The 17585-nt window shown below is 39.3% G+C and overlaps 1 protein-coding gene across 6 annotated transcripts in view; it reads left to right on the top strand.

The window, feature by feature from the left end:
* Dip2c (disco interacting protein 2 homolog C) overlaps positions 1 to 17585 on the top strand; it is a 346024-nt gene that overhangs the window by 258844 nt on the left and 69595 nt on the right. For all 6 annotated transcript variants that reach the window (XM_075970250.1, XM_075970255.1, XM_075970254.1 and 3 more), the window contains 2 exons: positions 11463 to 11602; positions 15864 to 16000. In XM_075970250.1, the coding sequence (XP_075826365.1) occupies positions 11463 to 11602; positions 15864 to 16000 (277 nt within the window). The remainder of the gene's footprint in view (positions 1 to 11462; positions 11603 to 15863; positions 16001 to 17585) is intronic.

The raw sequence follows: 17585 nt of genomic DNA, 5'->3' as shown, positions 1-17585 counted from the left end.
TAATTATAGATTACACCTTTAAATGAGCTGCACAAGCACAATACCTTAACCAAGATCAGAAATATACACAACAAAACCAACTATAAATCTGTTCAATAAACCAAGATCCATACCAATACAAATCTCAATAGCATATCTCCCTTTAAATGTAAACAAACATTTATAAACAATATTTGGGAATATGGGCATAGTTCTTCTCCAAACTGCTTTCTGCTTTTTGTTGGGCAAAGTAATTTTTGGAGGGTGTTCACAGCAACCTTTCAGGGGGTTCTTGGTCCATCAAACCACATTAGTCTGGAAGGATTCCACAGGTTCTCATATTCTTTTCCAAAGAACCTCTTTTCCAAAGCAACATATCCTTAGACTCAAATTCTAAAGCCAAGATACCTTTATGTTGGTTTAACTTAGCAGTACACTCAATGAAATGTCCCTCTGTACTTAGCTCCTCCACAGTCAAAAATTCAAAGAAAACATAATAATATACATAATCCAGACTCTCTGAATTTTCCATCTTTATGTGGCTTATTTTTCTTTAGTCCTTTTAATCTATGACTGTCTCTACTCTGTCTCTTTAAAGACTTTGTTTTAATTTTTTATAAACCATTTACTCTATACTCTTTATCTTCTCTCTTTCAAGCCTACGTACATTTTTTAAACACTGTGTATTGTTTATAGATCTCTTCTGTCTGAATCTGTCTTATTGTGCATCTGCAATTCTTTACTGATCAGAAGTGCTTCTTAAAATGCTAAGTGCTTCTTCCTTTGCTAGGGGAAATATGGCACTGATTGCTTGCCCAGCACAGTCCAGCATGAGGAGCTGCTTGCTGCTGCTGAGAGCTGTGCTCACAGCCCCATTTTCAAGTATGCAGTGAGTCTCTGTCGAGCCATTAAGCAGTTGTAGCATTCTATTCACAAACCCTACGTACATGCTCTATAGCTGGACTTCCTAAAAGAGTCAGAGTTCACGCTGGCAGCATGGCTCAGAAAGTCAGCATTTCAAAATGGTGCGGCTTTTTTTCTGCTATGGCTGACTAAGGGAAACCGCTCTTAAAGGAGCTACAGCATGCCACCAGCAAACAGTAAGAAGCTGTGTTAAACTCTGTATTTTTATATCTAGAATTTATTTTTAAGCCCTCTCAGGTTTTAGGTAGATTTCAGTCAACCTCATTGCCACCAATTTGTTGGAGTAAGCCACTCGTTTGTTCCCAGATGCTTAGACCCAAAATAATCACACAGAAACCATATTATTTAAATCACTGCTTGGCCATGTGGTTACGTGGAATTGAACCTGGGTCCTCTGAAAGAGCAGTCAGTGCTTTTGGTCACTAAGTCATATCCCCACATGATATTTGCCTTTTATGTTACATTGTGACAATTTATTCAATTAAAAACGTTTCTTAAGGTTTTAATACAGGATTCTGCTTCAGTACCTTGATACTAACAAAGAAAAGTAATGATAATGTAAAAGAGCAATCAAAACATAATTCCAGAGACATACTAAAGATGTTCCTGTCTCTAACAGCCACCTTCTGCTTTCTGAAAATCAAGTCACAAGATTAAAAGCTGGGAGGATATCAAGAGGAAAAAGACAACTAAAGGGCAGGAGCCCCCATCTGATGTCCATCTAATAATGAAATCAAGTAGCTTCTTCCTAGGATGTCATCAGGGACTCAGAGTTGTAAAAGGAAAAAAAATAGTAAAACTAGTTCACAAGTTAACATGACCATTTCAAGAGCATTAATGACTGCTTAAAAAGCAAACAAACAGAATCGAAGAACCATGGTTTCATTTTTAAAATACAGGAAGGCCAGGCAGTGGTGGTGCTCACCTTTAATCCCATCACTCAGGGAGGCAGAGGCAGGTGGATCTCTGTGAGCTCAAGGTCAGCCTGGTCTACAGTGTGAGTTCCAGGCCAGTTAGAGGTACATAGAGAAACCCTGTCTTGAAAAACCAAAATAAATAAATGAAATTAAATTAAAAAACACAGGAAGATAAAGAACAATGTTTATAATTTTACATAAAAATTTCTGAAAAAATACAAATATCTCATCACAAAATAGTTTAGAGATAAAAATTGCCTTAGTGAGAGCCAGACTAAAGTAACACCAAGAGAGCAGTTATCTTCTGTTCACTTGTTCTGACCACAAGGATTCTGTTACTTACTGTCTTAGGGTTTCTTTTACTTTGAAGAACAACTCTTATAAAGGAAAACATTTAACCGTTGCTGGCTTACAGTTTAGAGGTTTTAGTCCATTATCATAGCAAGAGTCATGGTGACATACTGCTGGAAAATAACTGAGAGGTCACATCCAGATCCAAAGGCAGCAGGAAGAGTGAGTGAGGCACTAGGCGTGGCTTGAGCTGAAATCTCAAAGCCTACCCTCTAGTGACACACTTTTTCTAACAAGACAGTACCCACTGCAAAAAGGCCACACCTGCAATAACACTACTGTAGAAGGAGCTGTGGGCTGCTTCTCGCCACCCAGCTTCCGCAAGGCTAGCTTTACCCTAAATAATTACACAAATTGTATTCTTTTAAACACTGCCTGGCCCATTAGTTTCAGCCTCTTATTGGCTAATTCTTACATCTTGCTTTAACCCATATTTAATAATCTGTGTAGCACCACAACGTGTGGCTTACCTAGCCTACATCCATCTCGGGTCGGAGAATCATGGCGACTGCCTGACTGGGCTTCTTTCTCCCAGCATTCTGTTTTGTCTACTTTGCCTATCTAAGCTGCTGTCCTATCAAAAGGGCCAAGGCAGTTTCTTTATTAACCAATAGACATAGGACCCTCTTCCATCACACTACTCCTTATGAGTCTGTGGGGCCATTTTCATTCAGACCACCACTGTGGGTTACATTAAATTGCAATTAGAAGCCTATTATGATAGAAAAGGAACATACAAAAAGGAAAGAACCATGAGGAATGGACCTCCATGCTGAGCCTAGAATGGGTTGACTTTGTCCTTTCTGGTCTTGTCACATAGATAGCTGCTAACACTTACAAAATAAACGTTTCCTACTGTTAGATTCTATCTTTTTAAGGTTTCACAACCTTCACAAACACCACCACCATCTGAGAACCAAGTGTTCAAACACAAGAGACTGTGAAACACATTTCACATTAACAGTATAATAGCATTTATTAATCATATGAAAGTAAAGAAAGCTGCATTGAGTTGATAGTGCACTGGTTTTACTTTGTAATTTCATTGTCCAAAACCATGGCTTTAGTTATATGTTGGATTTTATCATATCTTTCACACTAAACATTGAATTAGGGAATTTTTTCACCTTGAACTTCTCCTTGTATTCTGAACTATTCCCCACAAATACTATTTTAAAATAAGTATCTGCTTTCTAACCTACAAAGCAAATGGATATATGGTGCTGTTAACTTATTATGAGCCATTTTGCTTCAGTTTAAAAAGAGCCCTGTAAAGAAGATTGATAATCAGTGTAGATACTCTACATCTGCATACTCCCTGCTCACCCAGGCACCTTAATGATAGCTTAAATCATCAGGAAGAAAAGCCTTCAGTAATGACTTTGTGATTCCAGAGCAAAGCAGGTGTCCTAGAAAAAGTACCTCCTTCCTGGTCCTGCTCAGCAGTTCTGAAAAAACCCTCTTCAAGTGAGTTGCATGGTAGAATCTTTGTGATTGATTTACTCAAAGCCCAGACATTTGCTCGCAGAAACAGCATTGTTGAAGCTACTTTGGACTTTGCTGAGTCTTACATATACTTGGCTGGCTTCTAACTTGCTGTGTAGCCAAAGTTGGCCTTGAACTCCTGGTTCTTTAGCTTTCATTCTCACATTCTTTGATTAGGGGTACTAGGTGCTACCATACTCAGGTGAATGAGCTACTTCGATACTACCAGGTAGCACACTGTCTATGAGGAGACATTTCTGAATTTTAGGGATGGAGCTACATCTTGCTGACTGTCTCTGCATCAGTACCTTGGTCAGCTAGTCCCCTCTGGAGGCTATTGATCTCTTTGTGTCTCCATCTCCTTACTGTTTATATACTGGTTTTGTAACTAGATTCTATTTGTGTGTCCTGGGGATGAAAAAGTACCTGCACCATAGGCCTGTGTACATCTACTTTGAGTGTTTAAAAATATACCTGATACGTAGGTGGAATTCAAGAAATCCTAGCTGCTTATTATTGTGTATATGTTCTGTAATGAACTGTTATATGGAAATAGTGCAGTAAATATTATAGTCAAGGGGAAAAAAACATGTTATTTTCCTCATTTGTTTCTTCCCCAAATAACCATTGTTTCTCAGTTGAGAATTTTTCCATTGGAGATTACCTATGTACAATGAGAAAAATGAAAGACTTTTGTTTTCTCTCTTGCAAACAGTAAGCGAATGATAGGTGGAGGCAAGGCTTTGCAGATGTAGTCACCTTTACTGTATTAAGCCCTGGGAAAAGAATCATCATGACTGCTTGTTATTTACTTGCCTCTGTTTATTTTGTGTTAATGCTTTTTGAGGCTTGCCTGGCTGTGCTAGCTATTGGCAGTAGCAAACTCTCGTTTGGAATTTATAGTGGCTATTTCTTCAGGCATTATATAGCAAGATTAGCTAATAGCTTATCAAATGCTTTACAGAAGGTGGAAATGCCATGGAAAGGGGAGGAAATGCTGGACATTTAAGTAGTAAATGTACAGGTTGAAGTCATTTACCTTAGAGCATGTTTTTTAGGAGGCCACATTGCCAAGGTTGAAATGCTGCTTTCTCTGTTTAAGTTGCTTTTTATACATTTAGCACTACTGTGTACAATGCATAGCTTTGTATTTTCCTCCTTCCATAACTCTAGATAGAAAAACCTTTTAACAGTCCTGGAAATTGCTGAACTCACTCTTCTTGAAGCTTGTTCTTCATAGACTCTCATTGCTGCAGTTTTGAAAATATTCTTCCACTTTTGAGCTGAGTCTAGAGGTTGACAAGTGGGTTTCTATCTTTATCAGCCATTGTTCAATTGGCTCATATTGATTATTGCAGTAAGTGTTTTGAATCTGTCTGGATTCTTCTTATTAGTACTACTTTTTTTTATTTCACCATCTTTTTATTTACTTGGAATATTGTTAGTTCCTTAAATAGTGATAGAAAAATATCTAACTCTGTTAATAATTCATATGTTTTTATATGAAATGCACCTTCGTCCGTAAACTCATGCATGCGAACACTTGGTCCCCAGTGAGTGGTGCTGTTCAAGAATGTAATGGAATTATTAGGAAGTGAGGCCTTGCTGGAGGAAGTAAGTCACTGAGGGTGGGCCTAGGACTTTCATATCCTGGCCCCATTTCTTGTTCATTCACTTTCTGCTTCTGGATCACTGGTGGAAACCAGCTGACCAGCCTTATACTCCTGCTGCCATTCCTTTTACATCAGAATGGGCAGAATTCCCCTGGAACTTGGGGCCAAAATAAATCCTTCCTCTCTTAAGTTGACAAAGTCAAGGTATTTATCACAGTAACAAATCACAGAAGCAAATCCACAACAATTATCACAACTGAAAAAACACAACTGAAACATGAAAGATAAATGCTACTTTTCTCAACTTAGGGAAAAAATTAATTGATGCGGATTGCTGGGGGACAGCTGAGCACTATAGTGAGAAGCAGATTCTTGAGGCTATCTGGCTTTAGCACCTGTTTCTGCTCTTAAACTATGTCATAATCTAGAAATAACCTATTCTTCTCTCTGCTCAGGGTTATTGTAAAAAAGTGTATGAATACATATAAGTATAACTGCATGTATCTAGTGCGGCATACAGCTCTAATCAACGAGAAGATGCTAGTGTATTCCCATATTCCCATTCTGTTAGCGGGAAAGCAGAGTCATATATTCATTTCAAAAGGCTTTAGGATTCCTTAACACTTCAAGTATAGATAATTGTTTTCTTATCTATATGCATATATATTTTACACATATGTTTCCTACTGTATAAAACTTGAGCTAATATGTTGGAGAGGGTGTAGATTACACTCCTCTACTGCTGGTGGGAGTACAAACTGCTACAGCTACTTTGGAAATCAATATGGCCGTTTCTCAGAAAAATGGGAATCAATTTACCTCAAGACCCAACTATACCAATTTTGTGCATATACCCCGAAGATGCTCAATCATAGCACAAGGACATTTGCTCAACCATGTCTATAGCAGTATTTTTCATAATAGCCAGAACCTGGAAATAGCATAGATGCCCCCTCCATGGAAGAATGAATAAGGAAAATATGGTATGTTTACACAATGGAGTATTACTTACCTGTAAAAAACAATGACCTCATGAAATTTGCAGACAAATGAATGAAATTAGACAAAATCATTCTGAGTGGTGTCATCTAGACCCCAAAAGACAAACATAATCAGACAAAAATGGCATGTACTTACTCATAAGTGGATATTGGGAGTAAAGTACAGGAAAATCAACCTACAACCCCAGAGAGGCTAGGTAACAGAGTGTGCCCAAAGGGGGATGCATGGATTTTCCTGGGAAGGAGAAATAGAAGAAATCTCTTGGGTAAATTGGGGTGGAGATGGGAGGATGGGGGTGGAATTTGAGGGGAGAGGGTTGGGGATGGGACTGATGGGGAGAGTAAGGAAAGAGACATCTTGATGGAGGTGGTTCATTTTGGGGTTAGGGAGAAACCTGATGCCAGGAAAACGCCTAGAAATCCACAAGGATGACCCCAGATAAGACTCCTAGCAATGGTGGAGAGGATGTCTGAACTGGCCATCTACTGTGACTACCCTAATTGTCATCAGAGCGCCTCTACCCAGTATCAAATGGAAGCAGATAGAGAGATCCACAGCCTGCACTGGACTGAGCTCCGGAGTCCTGCTGAAGAAAGGGAGGAGGGATTGCACAAGCCTATGGAGTCATGGTCATGAGGGAGGAACCCACAGAGACAGTTAATCTGAGCTCCTTGCTGTTCATGGACTCTGAACCAAAAGTTAGGGAGTCTGGATGGGACTGACCTAGGCCCTCTGCATGTGAATGATGGTTGTGTAGCTTGGTCTGTTTGTAAGGCTCTGAGCAGTGAGATCAGAATCTGTCCCTGATGCTTAACTGTCTTTTGGGAACCTGTTCCCCCTCTGCTGGCTTGATTACCTTGCCCAATCTTGATGCAGGGGGAGGAGCTCAAGCCAGCTTCAACTTGAGGAGGCCTGTCCTTTTCTGAATGGAGATGAAGTAGGAGTGGGTGCCAAGGAGGGTAGATTGGGAGTAGGGAGGAGGAACTGGAGAAGAAGGGAGGAGGGGAGACTTTGGTTAGTATGTAAAATAAATGAAAAAATAATAATTAAATGAAATAAAAAAACTAAAAAATGAGCTAAAATAAATGACCCTGTGTTACTATTATTAAATACTGCATATCAATTAAGACAGCTGGATTCATTAATACAGCAAATACAGTGATGTGCCTGTACATACCTACAGAGTACATACTCATGTGGAAAGATCCAGAGATGTATTTATGTGAAACCATGTTGTAGAATATGCATATTATGATTTTGTTTCTCATTGAAATGTGTTTATATTTGCATGTAATTTATATTTACTTTCATGTTAGAGTCCAGAGATTTACATAAACATGTGAATAGGTTACTGGTACGGGAAGGTAGAACTAGAGAACAGGTAAAACATTAAGAATTTTGTGAGTTGTGCTGTGTGGTCTGACTAGTTTTTGCTGAGAATGTGCTTGAGTGTGGCTCATAGATTTGCATTTAAATAGGCATCTAAAGCTGCAGTCAGCTAAGGTGTGCATTGTATCCTAATGATGGGACAGGGAAACCATCCAGATGAGAGGCCAATAGTGTTTTAGTCATGAAGTCTACTCTGAAGCCTACCAGTAGCTTGGACAATTAGCATTTGTTATGGTTAATAATTATTATCAGCTTGATTGGATTTAGAACCACATAGGACAGAAACCTCTGGGCATGTCTGTGAGGAAGTTTCTAGGTTGGGTTAGTTGCAGTGGGAAGATTCACTGTGGACGGCACCATCCAATGGGCTAGAGACTTAGACTGAATAAAAGGAGAAAGCAATCTAAGTACCAGTGTTCATCGCTCCAACTCCAGATGCAATGTGATCAGCTGCCTCACATATATTGCCATGCCTTCCCCTATGGTAGACTGTACCCTAAAACCATAAGCCAGGATAAACTATTTCTGATGTTGATTTTGTAGGGTACTCTGTCACAGCAACAAGAAACATGTATGTGCCTTAAATTTTTAATCTGAAAATGAGGCAAATAGTACCTATATAGGTTTGCTATAGAGATTTGAATAAGTATACCTTTGTAAAAAGGTCTTAGCATTTCTGGACTTGAAAGAAGACATCAGAGTATTATGTTTGCAGTCAGTAAAAAGAAGCCATTAGAAACACCAAGTATCAAGAAGTTGGGAGGCAGGTGGAGTGATAGGGATAAAGAAGGTAGATAGGAATTCATAAGCATTTCCTCCCTTTTTTGGCATGTATTTAGTAAGGAAGAAAACTCTGGGGCCTTTTCTTCTGCCAAACAAGGGCATCTATCATATATAATATGTAGTAATAGACTATGTTAAAGCAGTATTAATATTAATTACTTCTGAAACAGTTAAAACTTAAGATACTTAATACACTTTTTAAATATTTATTTATTTATTTAGTTAGTTAGTTAGTTAGTTAGTTAGTTAGTTAGTTAGTTAGTTAGTTAGTTTTTCGGGACAGAGTTTGTCTGTGTAGTTTTGGTGCCTGTCCGGGAACTACCTCTTGTAGACCAGGCTGACCTTGAATTCACAGAGATCCGCCTGCCTCTGCCTCCCAAGTGCTGGAATTAAAGGCATGTGCTACCACCATCCAGCACACTTATTAATTTTTTCAACTATTATTAAATGTAGTTGTTGCAACTAAGATGACAAACCACATACTATTAGACTTTAAAAGTATGACACCCTCTTGGCTTCAGATTTGCAGAGCCCACTGTTACTAAGTGTGCTTAGGATTGTCAGAACCAGACAAAGATGTTGCTTCTATGTAACTCTCTCCCCTTTATTTTAAGAATATCTTAGTAATAAGTATTAGTTATTAGGCTGCCATAACAAAGAAGTGCAGCTGGTTGCCTTTAAAAATCAAAAAATGAGTTGGTTCTCTCCTCCTGGAGTCTAAAGCCCAAAGTCAAGGTGTGGGCAGAATTGTTCCTTCTAGGGGACCTGGGAGTGCACCCTTCTATTGATGGAGGTAGCCAATAGCTGGGGCATCCTTTGACTTGAATGTTAGTCTGCTTCTGACTTCATGAGACATTCTTCCTTGCCTATGTTCTTTGTATCTCCTAAAGACTTAAGATTTAAGATCTACACTTAGCTAGTATAATTCTATTTTGCTGTGTGTGGGAAGGTTTTCTTTCCAAATAAGGTTAGCATAGGTACCAGAAGGGTTGTCCTTGAGGTTAAACAATTTAGCTGACAGCCAGCTGAGGAATTTTTTTTTTTATTGTTGGGGCAGGGTCCTATGTATCTTAGGTTGGCGTTGGACTTGCTTTATGTAGCCGAGTATGACTTTGAACTCCTGATTCTCCTGCCTCAACCTCCAAAGTGCTGAAATTGCAAACATATGCCATGACACCCAGTTTATGCAGAACTAAGGACTGTGTGGTTTAGGCAAACACTGTTCCAACTGAGCTACTTCCCCAGCGTCAATGCTATGGTTTTTAATTCCTTTTTGCACATCGTATCTTTGTAGAGTGTTGTCACAGGGTAGGATAAGGGTGGTGGAGCTCCTGAGGGCTGTGGTTTTTTTTTTCCTCATTTTAGAGTTTTGGTTTGTTGAAGTCTTCAGAAAAGAGCAAAGGGCAAGGAAATAACAGCTGTGCAGTTTTTTTGAGCTTACTGACTCCAGACAGTTTCATGTAGGCTTTATTATTTAGACAAATGTTCTTAGTTGATTAGCGCTAGCCTTATTAATTCTTCTAAGTAGAATAATTGTATTTCTTGATCCTTTGTGTTTTTTTATATCCCAACTACTTGATACTTTGAACTTCTTTTGCAAATTTTAACTTTATTTTTTTCCATATTTTAACTTGTACTTCTTTAGCTTCTCTATAAACCTTCACAGTATTCTAATGTTAAACCATAAACTCGTGTTTATAGACCAATGTAGAGATTTTAAAACTCTGTTAAAGATTTTCCCATGGAAAATTATAGAAACAGGGCCAGTGAGACTGCTCTGTAGGTAGAGGTACTTGCCATTAAACCTAACACCACAAGTTTGATCTCTGGGATCCATAAATGGAAGAAGTCCTCCACATGCAGGTCATAGCACACACATGCTGCTATACATACACACAATTGTTAAAATACAGTAAAAATTAAGAAAATTTTGGAAAAAAGTGTGAGGTTTATCAAAATTGTGATCTTTTACTTAGTGAATATAGAATCTAATTGTTGAAGTCTATAATCTTGAACTTTTTTTTTAGTACACTGATTTATCAAATTTTATTGCTAGGTTCTGCTCCAAGGGTAGAATACAGAAATGAATAACCTACCTGCTTGTTCTTAGTAGTTTGATGAAGGAAGGCTTACATGTAGTTCAAGGCTCTGGAAATGGGAGCAATAGGCATATGTATTTTTATTAGGCTGGTTAATTCTAGTCTCATAATTAAGAAACTCTCTGAAGAGTTTGTATGTATGTGTATCTACTGGAGAAATGTTCCAGATAGAGGAAGGAAGAAAACATTGTGAACCCCCATAGTGGATATCAGCGGGGGTTTTGGAGAGAGGTGTTTGAAGACCAGGGAGTTACAAAGGTTTAAGTTCTTGTAGCCTGCTGACAACAGCAGAGATAAAAACATGGTCATCATTTCAGAACTGTGCTTTGTCTAAAATCCATATACTTCCTAAACCACAAAGAGTTTTTACAGCATACCTGTCATCTAAGTCATTGTCCTACCTAGCATGGCTTAGTATAGAACTTAGATTCTTGCATTTGAAATTGAGGTTAAGCTTAGATAGCATACATCTGAATTGAAACTGATCAGCCAGGATGCCCACCTTTTCTCTTCCCTGAATTTACGATGTATATTCTTAGGATTGTTGCTCTTTCTCATTCACCATTTACAAGACTTGGGAACCAGACCTCAGAGAGGAGAAAGGACATCATGGGTCAGTGGATTTATTTATTTTGACCTGTGTCATGAGGGAGTATCAGGAGAGTAGAGGATTTAGTGCTGCCTCCACATTCTGAGGCATTTTTAGCCTGGGAACTCTGGAGTCAACTCCTGGATAGAACTCACACTGCATAAACAGGAGGCAAGTGCTCCTCAGTGCTGGCACCATGGTAGCCAGCTTCGTCTCCAGAAGATCCCTACCTATACCTGGTATATGTGTACATGTAGAGGTGAAGATGTGCACATCTAAAAGTAGAATGGATTGTTTACTTGAACATGCTCAACAAAGACTACCCTTTTAGGCCCACAGATGACAGCAACCAGCCACCAGGGCGGGGTGTGCTATCCATGCATGGGCTGACCTATGGCGTGATCCGTGTGGATTCAGAGGAGAAGCTGTCTGTGCTAACAGTGCAGGATGTCGGCCTTGTCATGCCTGGAGGTGAGTACAGCCTTGGGGTGTTGTCTTTCTTTCAGTCTTTATTGTTGCAATAAAACACAGTTATAAACAGCTTGGGAATGAAAGGTTTTATTTCGTTTATCTATTTTGTGTTACATTTCATTTAGGGAAGCCATGGCAGGAACTCAGACAGGGCAGGAACCGACACAGAGGCTATAGAGAAGTGCTTTGTATTATCTTGATCCCTTAGGCTTGCTGAATCTGCTTTCTTATATAAACCAGGACTACTAACCCAGGGGTGCTCCACCCACAATGGGCTGGGCCCTCCCACATCAATCAAAGATTAAGAAAATGCCCTGCTGACTTGCCTACAGCTGAATCTTACTGAGACATCTTCTTAATTGAGGTTCCCTCCTTTCAGATGACTGTAGCTTATGTCAAGTTGGCATAAAATCAGCCAGCAGAGGTATGAAGTAGGCAATCCTAGCATGGCCTTCTGACTCATCTGTTAGTATATGTTTTTAGAACACAGGTTAGCATTATCTTTTCTTGTCCATTCCATTTCCATTTGTATGGCATCTTGGGTTCAACACTGAAACTCCTAATATTTGGGTTTTTTCTGGTTAATCTTCATACCAAAAGCAATGTTCTCTCTTCCAAGAAAAGGGAACCAAAAATATTCATAAAGCTGGTGAAGGACACCTCTCCTCTGGAACCCTTTTCTCCAGGAAGGCATTATGGGCTGACTCTGTCTGTACCCCTACACTGGTCCTGAGCTGCTTCCTTTTTTGCAACCCAGATCCCCTCTTTACTCATCCTAACTGATGCCTCAGCCCAGACTGGACACCATAGCTCGGCCTCATGGAAGGTTTTGAGGAGTATGTATGAAACCTGAGGAATGAGAGGTTTTTGTTAGGTATGAAGCTACTGTTTAGCCTGAAAGCAGTATAGGGAGTCACTTGATTGAAGAAACATTTTGTCATACCCTCACTTTCCTCTCCAGCCCCTCTAGCCCTTCATATAATGTGCCTTGGGGCTTCTGAGCCACATTCTTATTTGTTGAATGTTGTTCTCAATTCCTGTCTCACAGAGTCACCTTTATCAGCATATTTGTTCTCAATTTCTGTCTTCCAGCATGGAGCTATGTTGCTGCTTTCTCAAATTGAGGTTCTGTGTAGAATCTAGGCCTCCTCCTTTGAAGTCCCTCCATGCTCCTTTACACAATAGAGTGGCAAGAGCATGCTTGGACAGCACTCATTGTTATGTCTAATATACTGCATAACCATATATAGTCAATTAGCTTCCCTTGGCATCTTGGGTGGGATCTGAGTGCTAGGACAAAACCTAGTGAGTAAAAGGCCTCGCTGCCCTCTTGGAATCACGGAGAGATGGATTTTTCACACTGCCTCTCCGTAACAATAAAGAGTACAGGGATGGTCTTTCAGTTTTCTAGTTCAAAGCATAACAGAAATAAAGCCGGTCTCTTGTGCTCCTAATTTTCTATAGCTTTATAACTGTTTCCATTCCACCTCCTGTCATGAAAGCGCTTCTAGAGTCAGAGCAACTTAGGTCTCCAAACTCCAAATTCAGGCTGTCCCAGACTCATTGCCCATTTCCCAGGATTAGCCAGACCACCTCGCTCTTTTGTTTTATTTTATAAAGCCAAGCAAACTAGTTTTTAAGCAAATGGATTCCCATACTGGAGGCATAAAAAGATTTAAGTGACATAACAATGAAAAAAAATGTATCTGTCCCCTCAAGTCACCTATAGCATCACAGGTTTCTTTTCAGAAACCCTTTTTCCTTTTCAGAAATTTCTATTCAGAAATACTCCATAGTGTAAAATCATATCATAGAAACACACTCCCGTCCATGTCTACTTGTATATTGTCTTTCTTGGATTTGGGCTTTTTAAATGCAGTGATAGAATATAGTACACCATATTTTATGTCTTATATTTATTTGCTAGCACATAAAAAACTTGCTTTTTTCCATGCAGTGCAGTATTGCACAGCTTGAATGCATAATAATATACTTTCCACAGTTGTTGGAGTTGTACTCTTTGCTGCATTCTGATGTGAAGGACTACATCTGAGCTTCATTCTACATGGGTATGGGAATATAATGAAAAATTTCTCAGAAGTGAAGTGTTTCTTTTTATTGTTATTAGGAATTTCACATATACATAAGTGGTTTTGATCAAATCTACCCCCATTTCTTCCTCTGCAATTCCTTCTCTATGTCCCCAGTTCTCCCTGCTTCACCCCCAACTTTATGTGCCCTTTCTCTTTAAATTTTTTTATGTGTAGGAGTGCTTTGCCTGTGTGTGTGTCTGTGCACCATATGTGTGTCTGGTGCCCAGGGAAGCTAGAAGTGGATGTTGGATCTCTTTGGATTGGAGTTACAGATGGTTGTAAACCATTATGTGGGTCCAGGAAATCAAACCTGGGTCATCTGCAAGAGTAGCTAGTGCTCTTAATACTTGGCTGTTGTTCTAGTCACCTCTTTTTTAAAACCCACTGAGTCTACTTAGTGCTGCCTATATGCTCATGAATATAGGGTCATCATGAGCAACCTTTCGGGAACTTCATTCTTAAAGAAAAACTTACTCTTCCTCCTGTATCAACCATCAGTTGTAAATAGCTTCTCAGCTAGGAGTAGAGATTCATAAGCCTCTTCCCCATCCATGCTGGGATTTTAGTTGGCTTAATCTTAGTTGAAGGTCTGTCTGTATCTGCAGCATGCCCACATCATTCTGATTATTTCATACTCCTGGCAATGATGGGTGCTATTCCTATTTCTCTCTGCCTTTCCCATCAGACTTCATGATGTTTTCTAGTATGATAAATGAAGACAGTTTGGTCTACTTTTAGTTTTGTTGCTTGTGTTTTCTGCTACTCGAAATTGAACGCACACCCTTACACATTAGGCACATATTCTGTCATTGAGCTGCCTCCACAGCCTTTTTTTCTACATTTTGGTGTTTTGTTTTGTTTCTTGAGACAGATAGGGTCTCTCTATGTAGCCCTGGCTGTCTTAGAACTTTATGTAAACTAGGCTGGCTTTGAACTTGCAGACCTGCTTGCCTCTGCTACTTGAGTGCTGGCATTAAAGGCCTGTGATACAATGTCTAGCCCTTTCCTGTACATTTTATTTTAAGGCAAGGTCTTACTAACTTCACTAGGCTGATCTCAAACTCATTTACTACAAGACTCTGCTTTTTTGTGTAGTTTGGGTGTATATTTTTCTTATTGTGAGCGAGCTTAACTTTTCATGTTTCTGTTGATTCTATTTCTTAGATGTAATGCCAGCCTCTGGAGGTTATAGAATTTCTAAACACTCATCTGTCACTGGCTGTAAAACATCACTTACCTAAGACCCTAGGCCTCTGGCCACCTAGTCAGGCTTATGGTTTATAGTGGTGGTAGGTAGGATGGTGAAGTTGCATAAGCATCAAGTAAGTATGTGAGTCACAGATTAATGAGAATTTAGCATTGTTAAATGTGTGCATAATAAAGGCTGGAGGGCTAGGGCTCAGATGGCAACTGTTTACTGTGTAAACATGATCAGAATTTGGATCCCCAGTACCCCTTTAAACATCTGCCACAGCCATGAAATCCTGCTGCTCAGAGATGTTGAAGGTAGGAACAAGTAAACCCATGGAGCTAAGTGGCCAGATAACATAGGTGAAATGATGAGCTCCAGGTTCAGAAAGGGAACCTGTTTCAAAAGAAAATAAGGTAGAAGAATAAGGAGAACACACAAGACACTACTTCTGGCCTTTACTTATGAGCGTGTCACACATACTGAGTGCCAAAACCTTTAAGTGGTATTCTCTGAAGGATTGTGTACAACAGGTAATTTAAACCAAGGCGTAAGATTTATGTAGGACACTGGAGGGTTTAAATTCTGCTTTCAACTTAGAGAAGCTTTGGAAGACTTGAGAACAAATACCTGTGCTGGTTCATTTGCAGGGATGTGTTTTGGAACTTTCAGCTGTTTCTCTGGTACATGTATAGTAAATGACTCTGACACATCCCAAGTATCATCTCATATGTAAATGGCACACAGTCTTTCTCTCTTAAATATAATTTTCATATTAAAATTAAAGTAATGGAAATGATTAATATGATAATTGAATCTAACATTTTGCTACAATATGAAAAGTTGCAACTCTTAGAGAAAATGGAATTTTATTCATGGTGGTATTTCTGTTCATTTGTGCCCCCATTGATATTTGTGGATTCATTAATTTCTCTCCTCCTTGCTCATGCTCTCCTTGTGCCTTTTATTTTGCCTTTAGCCATCATGTGTTCAGTGAAGCCAGATGGTATTCCTCAGTTGTGCAGGACAGATGAAATTGGGGAGCTCTGTGTCTGTGCAGTTGCCACAGGAACATCATATTATGGTCTCTCCGGTATGACCAAGAACACCTTCGAGGTAGGTTGATGACAAAATTCCTCCTTCAGCTTTTTCCCTGACTCTGCCCAAACAGTTTTGCCAGGTGTTCAGAAACAGAAATCATTAAGATGATGATTTCACCAAAGAACATTCATATTAGACTGGTGGGCTTTTTCTCACTATATTTTTGTTTTTGATAATCGAGTCATCAGCTTTATTCTTATCTTTTAGCTAGTATCCAGGAAGAATAAACAGTCTGTTTAAAATGGAACTTTTGTTTATTGTTTTTTACATCTGACAGATAAGTGATGAAAAACCACATGAACATGTGCATAGGTGTGTAGGTAAATGCCCTCACTCAGGAAGTCAGCTGGCCATTCTGCACAGTTTTGTAGCATAGACTAGACTTGACTAGGTGTGAATTCAGGAGAACCTGAAAAATGTGAATAATAATTTCAGTGGCACAGTGAGAGTGTAAGGTATGTTGTAACAGACCATGGTATAGACATACATGTAGTGTGTGGATATGTGTTGTGCATGTTTACACACGTGAGATATGTGTGGAATGTGTGGAATATACATGTACGGCTGGTATGCATAGATAACCTGCTTTATGTAGGTGGTGAACACAGTAAAAAGAGATGTAAAAGGAGTTAAGACAGCTTCTGGTGTCTAGTACTGTATCATGGTATTCTTAGAACTTTCTTCTATTTCTCGTACAGTGCCTTATGATTGACACAATATTTCACTGATTCATGAGTAGAACTGGTTATTTATTCCTAAATGTTAGAGCTCAGAGTGAACATACATGTGAGTATGAGCTCAGACCTCTAAAATCCCTGGAACTGGAGCTGAGTGTATGATCTAAAAAACGTGCCTTTTCTGTGTGGTTATCTTCAAGGTTGAAGGAAACAAGATTTGTATTTTGGACAAGTTGTGCTCTCTTTACATTTTCCTTTTCAGTGTGTTTTCTATAAAGAATAGGGATCAGCTACTGCTGATATGTGTTATTTAAAAAATGTACCTTGAGTCTCCATTAATCACTTTCATCACCAGATTTTAAGCATGGTACAATGATTTATGGCTGCTGCTTGTCTGGAGACTCAGAGCCTGTGAGTGGAGATTCCTACAGCCCCTGCACATCAGCCAGACATGCAGAAGCAAGAGAACTTTGCTGAGCCTGGGATGAACACAAGAGGGAACTGTGTGTCCATGTGCATTAGTTACTTTTGACCTGCCTATAACTGCCTGACAAAAGCTACTCAAGGAGGAAAAGTTTATGTTGTTACAGTTTGAGATTACAATCCATCATGGTAGGGAAGCCATGGTGACAGGAATGTGAGATAGTTTATCCAATTACACCCAAGGTCAGGAAGCACCAAGAAATGAATGTTGGTGGAAACCTTCCTTTGTATTCAGTCTAAGTCCTCAGCCCATGGACCTCACCACATTCAGACTGGGTCTTCCCTCATGTAAAGCTCTCTGTATCTTAGGAGATCAGAGTTGTATCTCCTAAGTTATTCAAAATCCAGTCTAATTTACAACAAATATTGAACATCGCACCATGTTTATAGACTGTCAGACAAAGTCACAATGACCTCATGCTGACAGAGTTCTAAGAGGT

This window comes from Microtus pennsylvanicus, chromosome 4 (genome assembly GCF_037038515.1).
Source record: "Microtus pennsylvanicus isolate mMicPen1 chromosome 4, mMicPen1.hap1, whole genome shotgun sequence".
Taxonomy (NCBI): Eukaryota; Metazoa; Chordata; class Mammalia; order Rodentia; family Cricetidae; genus Microtus; species Microtus pennsylvanicus.
The sequence above is the reverse complement of the archived record's forward strand: the minus strand, read 5'-3'. Positions and strand labels throughout refer to the sequence as shown.